The sequence below is a fragment of the Lolium perenne genome, chromosome 7 (genome assembly GCF_019359855.2).
Source record: "Lolium perenne isolate Kyuss_39 chromosome 7, Kyuss_2.0, whole genome shotgun sequence".
Classification (NCBI taxonomy): Eukaryota; Viridiplantae; Streptophyta; class Magnoliopsida; order Poales; family Poaceae; genus Lolium; species Lolium perenne.
Window position 1 is genome coordinate 60,609,788 of NC_067250.2, and position 6,513 is coordinate 60,616,300.

Sequence of the window (6,513 nt, forward strand, 5' to 3'; positions counted from 1 at the left end):
TGTCTCCGCGTGCTCCACTCTTGGTTACATCTATCCTTAATAGCTCTATTATATCTTGTCTAGATATATCTTACTTAGTTGTAGATCTTGTCATATAGGTAAATTCACATAGTTGCATATCTAGAGAATTTACCTTTGTGTCAAGTCTAAATTGAAAAAGAACTAAAAATTGGTTAACACCTAATCACCCCCCTCTATGTGCGGCATACGATCCTTTCAAATGTTCCCTTCTTGAAGGCATCGCTTTTTGAGATGATAGATTTATGGTACTATCTTGGTGGTGTTTGGCCCGCGGTTACAAGGAGTATGTCACTATAGCGGGACTTTGTTTTCTGTCATTCGTTTTTTTTGTTTTTTTTGGTTGTGTGCATCTGTTTTGGTAATAGGGCACTGTGTTGTTGCATAGGCTAGGTGTAATTGGTATCGTCACTATATTAATATATTCCCTTTATCTAAAAATGGCTCCTGGCCGATCCTCTAAAATTATGTATCTCCCTAAAAATTAAGAAGGAAAAAGGCTGCTATTGTTGCAATTCAAGACATAATTCCGCAACATTCGAAATACAAATTCACAATATTCATAGTGCAAACACACGAATAGCATAATGATCTAGCTTGTGCACTCGTATTGGACTTGTTAAAGCATTCATAGATTTGTTACAACAATAAATTGTGTGGTTGCTTAACTAAGAGAGTACACTGCGTTATCAAGAAGTCCTCGATCATTACACGGGAAGTACAACGCATTATCCTCATGCATCATCTGACCATTTAAGGCATCTCTTTTTTGTACTTCATGACAGAGCTACGAATTTCAAATGAAATCGAGTAAGCAACACATCGGCATATATCCCTCTCCTACCTCATTCACAAGAAGGAAAAGAGCAAAAAGTACCTTTGTTGGCATTGTGCTGAACACCATGGGTACGCCCTTGGGACGGGAAGGGGAGGATGCTGCTGCGGCCTGTTCTGACCCTTCTACGAAGAAATTGCGTGCTATTTTAAACCTTGAAAAAAATTAAACCCGGTTTATAATTTGTGTTGAAGTTTCAGAAAAGAAGCAAATTGGTCCACTCTCACTCCTAGATAGAAAGCCCTGTTCTTAATATTCCCTCTGTCCAAGTGCACCACATCTCAGATCCCAAATCCACATGTCATGCATGAAGCAACAAAAACCACAGTCCACAGCAGCTGCTGCTAGGGGAAGCAACAAAAACGGAGGCCCCACATGCAGTGAGGCAACGGAGGTCCCGCTTTTAAAGGAAGCAACGCCCCATCGGCAACCACACCCCAGTCAAGCCAGGGTCGCCTCCCCAGTCCGTCTCCACTCTCCACCCGCGCGAGCGCGAGATCCGGAGGCGGCTGACGCGCGCCATGGGGAAGCCGGCCAAGCCCTCGCCCGCCGCGCCGCCGCCGCCGCCGCCGTCCAAGACGGTGCACTCCGCGCTGCTCACCTACGCCTCCATGCTCTCGCTGCTCTCCCTCTGCCCGCCCTTCGTCATCCTCCTGTAAGCGCCTCCTCATCCTCCCCCCCTCGATCCCGATCCCGCATCTGACCCCTGGCCGTTCCGCTCTCGCAGGTGGTACACGATGGTGCACGCGGACGGATCGGTGGTGCAGACGTACCAGCACCTCCGCGACCACGGCCTCCTGGAGGGGCTCAGGTCCATCTGGCCCATGCCCACGGTCGTCGCCGGGAAGATCATCCTCGGCTTCGCCCTCTTCGAGGCCGCCCTGCAGCTGCTTCTCCCCGGGAAGCGCTTCGAGGGGCCCGTCTCGCCCTCCGGGAACGTGCCCGTCTACAAGGTACTCTAATCCGCTCTCCGCTCTCGATTTCCTAGCTCATCGATCGTGCCTAGCTCACTAGTTTGGTTCCTGCAGTAGCCTCTACTAATTAATTACTGTAAGATCGTACCTTCATTTAATTACTACCTGCTACGTCAGCATCACTGACCTGTACTTGTATTAAATTATTATTAACAGTGCTCTCTTCTTCCTGCCAGGCAAATGGTTTGCAAGCATATGCAGTGACACTCGCCACTTACCTAAGCCTTTGGTGGTAAGATCGACTACCTTATTGTCTTGGCTGGAACTACTGATTAAACTCAAATTACAACATTATTAATCGTTGTGGTGCTTTTCATCCATGAACAATACAGTGACTTGCCCCTACTTGCATGGCCATCTGTTTTCTTCTTGCAGTGCTATGAATCTAAATGATATGATAAGGACTACTTGTAGGCTAACTTATATCTCCATTCACTAACAAAAAAATTCATGTCAGGTTTGGAATTTTTAACCCTGCGATAGTATATGATCATTTGGGGGAGATCTTCTCGACTCTTGTCTTTGGAAGCTTTGTGTTCTGTATTTTGCTGTACATAAAGGTGCGCTTATTTAATAGATCTTTGTTTGCGCAGATACTTATGTACGAGTACTATGCTTTCTTTGTTGGTAGATAATTTATTTATTTCACCTTTTAGGGCCATGTAGCACCATCTTCATCTGATTCTGGATCCTCAGGGAACGCGATAATCGATTTCTACTGGGTAAGTCTTATTATATCCATGTGATATATTTTTTACATTGCCTGGAGTTATGAGCTATGTCCTGTGGACTTGCTGATTCATGTATCTAAAATGCATATTTTCAGGGAATGGAACTGTATCCTCGGATTGGCAAGCATTTTGACATCAAAGTCTTCACAAACTGCCGTTTTGGGATGATGTCCTGGGCTGTTCTCGCTGTAACCTACTGCATCAAGCAGGTCAGAACATTGTAGTAATATTTAAACTAGTCTCACTCAAACAGCACACTTTTAAATTGTTTGCTATCGGATTTTGTTTATCTTTGTGCCTATATTCCTTCATGTGTTATATTCATACTAAACAATGTAAAGATAGAAAGCCTCTGTTAGTGTTTATGCTACATGCTGCAGTTCTCTATCAAACTCAGTTGGTCTCTATGAACTTTGAGATGCAGTATGAAATGAATGGCCGAGTTGCAGACTCCATGCTTGTCAATACTGCACTGATGTTGATCTATATCACTAAGTTTTATTGGTGGGAGTCTGGATATTGGTGCACTATGGACATTGCTCATGATAGAGGTAGGAAATTTATTTATTTTGTTTTTAATGGCAACATATCAAGTGCAATCACCATTTTTCTGCTCCAGTTGTGGTATCATCTTTCCATCTGGACACCAATTTAACATGAAAATTCTGAAAATATTTGATGCAATAGTACATAGTGTTCTCCATCATTGAAATTTTTAACGTCAGAATGTCAGATTAAAAATGTGATAGAAGAAATAACGAATATATGTTCACACTGTGAATAGGATATTTTAGGTTGTACCATGGCACTGCCATAAAACTTATGGAAAATAACATGTTCTGTGAGGCTAATATTACTATCAAAATCCAAACATCCAAGTGCAGAAATGAAATAAACCACTTGGCTCAACCTGTTGGAGATATCTATACATGAAAAATTTCTTGCAGGAAAAGTTCCAGCTTAATTTGAATATTCATTGACTTATTTCAATAGGAGAATGAATCTAACAAAACACTCAAACTTCGTACGTCTGCAAAAGGCCATCAGTGTCTAATATTAGTTCTTGGATATACTGGTAGATACAAAAGAACCCCTATTAAAGTATATTGCGCCATATCAGGATTGAATTATATATTATTATAATAAAGTTACTCAATTTTTAGCTTGTAAAGGTGTGTTCCCTTTTTTGGGTCCAGATCATCATTTTTGTCTGACATGATTTTCTACAGCCGGTTTCTACATTTGCTGGGGATGCTTGGTATGGGTTCCATCGATATATACCTCTCCTGGAATGTACCTTGTCAATCATCCTGTGAATTTGGGTCCCCAGGTTATTTTTTTCAGACAATATCTTTGATACTTTGGTTCGTATTCACAGTTTTAGTTCTAAGACTTGAAAGGAATATTTGTTAATCTTGTTGCAGCTGGCACTGTCAATTCTTCTTGCTGGAATACTGTGCATCTATATAAACTATGATTGTGATCGTCAACGCCAAGAATTCCGCCGGACCAATGGAAAATGCTTAGTCTGGGGCAAAGCTCCGACAAAGGTCTTAGTTTTAAGCTTCTAAAATAGCCAAATGTACTTTCATGTTTGTAGATTTGCTTACATCTTTATTTTGGTGGAACTTCAGATTGTCGCTTCCTACCAGACCACAAATGGAGAAACAAAAACCAGTCTTCTCTTGACTTCTGGATGGTGAGTCTAAGATTCAGTTTTCTTTCTTTATGTTGTTCATAAAAAATGAAATTTACGTATATGCAGAGATGATAGCCATTTGAGCATGAGCCTTGGTTTTCTGTTTGGACAGGTGGGGCTTGACTCGTCACTTTCACTATGTCCCAGAAATACTATCAGCATTTTTCTGGACCGTCCCAGCTCTTTTCGATCACGTAAGCATGCCGTATATTGTATCATATGACAAATTTAGCTGGGATTGTATTAATTATTTTTCTTTGCTCACTTGCAGTTTCTCCCATATTTCTATGTGATATTTCTGACCATATTATTGCTCGACCGAGCAAAGAGGGATGACGATAGATGCTCATCAAAGTATGTAACGCAACCTTTCAGTTATCTGTTTAGCTAACACCGATAAATTGTTGTTTGTACTTATTTGGTTAGTTCGGGTTTAAGCAATATCCAGTTATGTGCTTTTGTGCCTGATGAAATTTCTTTTGTCAGGTATGGCAAGTATTGGAAGACCTACTGCAATAAAGTACCATACAGGGTTATTCCTGGTATTTATTGAACGCTTGGGCTACATTGACTACAACTACCAAGAAGAAACTCAGCTGATGATGTGATGCTGTCCCTGTTTGCATAATATCTACATTAGCTTGATGTATGCAGCAGTGGGTGGAGGGAAGTTTTGGTATCTGCACTGTATGTGGTGTGCCTACACTAGGTAATTTTTGTTTGCTACTAGTTGGGTTTAGGATTGTAATAGCTTGTTTGCACAAATTGTTTAAGGCAGCAAAAATGCACCGACATGTACTCTGTATTTTAATTACTAGCCAACCCGCTATTTATTTCATAACATATTGTTGTAAACTCGAAGACAACATTTCTTGGTAAACATTTGTACTTCTCATTATGAAATAAAGCTATATTTTTGCTGGTTTGTTGTTGGCTCTAGATTGACAAGACATGTGAAACCTCTTTTTTTGGTGTTTTTAACAGCTCGTTGGAAATAAAGCCGCCACATGACACCGACTCTTCCGTTGAGGCGTTGCCTCCAAGGACATACAAACGTTATAAAAACTTAGGGCCCCTTTGTTTTGGAGGATTTAAAGATATAGGAATAGAAAAATCATAGGAATGTGATGCATGTGCTAAGCAAAGAATAAGAATTGAGTTGCAGAAAAAGAAGAAAAACACAGAAATGCTAACAAGCATAATTAAATCCAGGTTAAAGTGGTATTTTTTCCCATGCGAAGCTACAGGGCTCCGGGTTCCACTATCATCAGATAACGGAACAAGTCCGCACTTCTATCCAACAAACCAGAACAAACAAGGAAAAGATAAACTAAAGATAAAAAAGGATCAAACTGTCATTCCTCCCGATTACAAATAATTAGGGTAACCTAGCAAACAGAATAAGGCATAATGTTAAAGTATATATAAAGATAAAACTAGGTTAGTATCATGTAATTTATGGTCTTTGGCTCGTTCTTTGTGCATGGAAATGTAGAAAAAGAGGTTTGAATGATTGTAGAATTTCTTTGTATTCCCTATAAACCTATGCCAAAAAGAGTATCTTCTGCACTTTTTATATGCTTCATTCTTTTGAATCAAATGGACAAATAGTATCACCAAAGAAAATTTTCCATTCCTATATTTTTCTCCAATATTCCTACAAATCAGGGCTCCTTCGATTCATACGATAGGAAAATCATAGGAATAGGAAAAACATATATTGAAATGTCATGCATACTTGAATCATATGGAAAGAAGTGTGATTGTAGCGAAGGAATTTTTCATGAGGCATGACCTAATATGTTTTCCTATAAGATTTGCACTACAAGATTCCTACATATATGATTATTTCCTACAGAATATGTTCCTATGCATCAAATAACTTATGTAGGAAATTTTCCTATAGGATCCATATTCAACATAATTCCTATAAAATCCTATGAATCAAAGAGGGCTTCATATAAGCCATGAAGCTTCACTCTAAACACCTATTTGGATCTATTTAGTGTCCGCTAGTTTCTTTGATTTCACTCAGTGTTCCTTTTCCATTTGCTTCCAATAGTTTGTCCTATCTAGAAAAATAGCTGGCATACGAATGTGGTTCCGATCCCTGTGATGCAAGAAGTCGTTTCGGTATACGATTTTATACAGTTCCTATTTTATTTATCATCCATAATTTGGAAGTCACATTTTATTTTTCTTGGGCATTACCTCCTAACAAGATTGATCTAATTTCACAGCTTTCAAGCGATCATA

At 39.8% G+C, this 6,513-nt stretch overlaps 1 protein-coding gene across 1 annotated transcript; it reads left to right on the forward strand.

Moving 5' to 3' along the window:
• Nucleotides 1-1,298: 1,298 nt before the first annotated feature.
• Nucleotides 1,299-5,182, forward strand: LOC127317341 (7-dehydrocholesterol reductase). The gene is made up of 13 exons (XM_051347894.2): nt 1,299-1,508; nt 1,581-1,806; nt 2,004-2,059; nt 2,285-2,387; nt 2,484-2,549; nt 2,654-2,767; nt 2,983-3,109; nt 3,788-3,888; nt 3,983-4,108; nt 4,193-4,257; nt 4,370-4,451; nt 4,529-4,611; nt 4,744-5,182. The coding sequence occupies exons 1-13, from the start codon at nt 1,375-1,377 to the stop codon at nt 4,808-4,810; spliced, it is 1,350 nt and encodes a 449-aa protein (XP_051203854.1). The 5' UTR covers nt 1,299-1,374; the 3' UTR covers nt 4,811-5,182.
• Nucleotides 5,183-6,513: the final 1,331 nt, after the last annotated feature.

Excerpts from the sequence above, each read along its gene's own strand:
- LOC127317341 (XM_051347894.2), top strand. The coding sequence starts at position 1,375 with ATGGGGAAGCCGGCCAAGCCCTCGCCCGCCGCGCCGCCGCCGCCGCCG. Across the intron at positions 2,388-2,483 it reads GTATTTTGCTGTACATAAAG|GGCCATGTAGCACCATCTTC; the intron begins GTGCGCTTATTT and ends TTCACCTTTTAG. Across the intron at positions 3,889-3,982 it reads CTGTGAATTTGGGTCCCCAG|CTGGCACTGTCAATTCTTCT; the intron begins GTTATTTTTTTC and ends ATCTTGTTGCAG.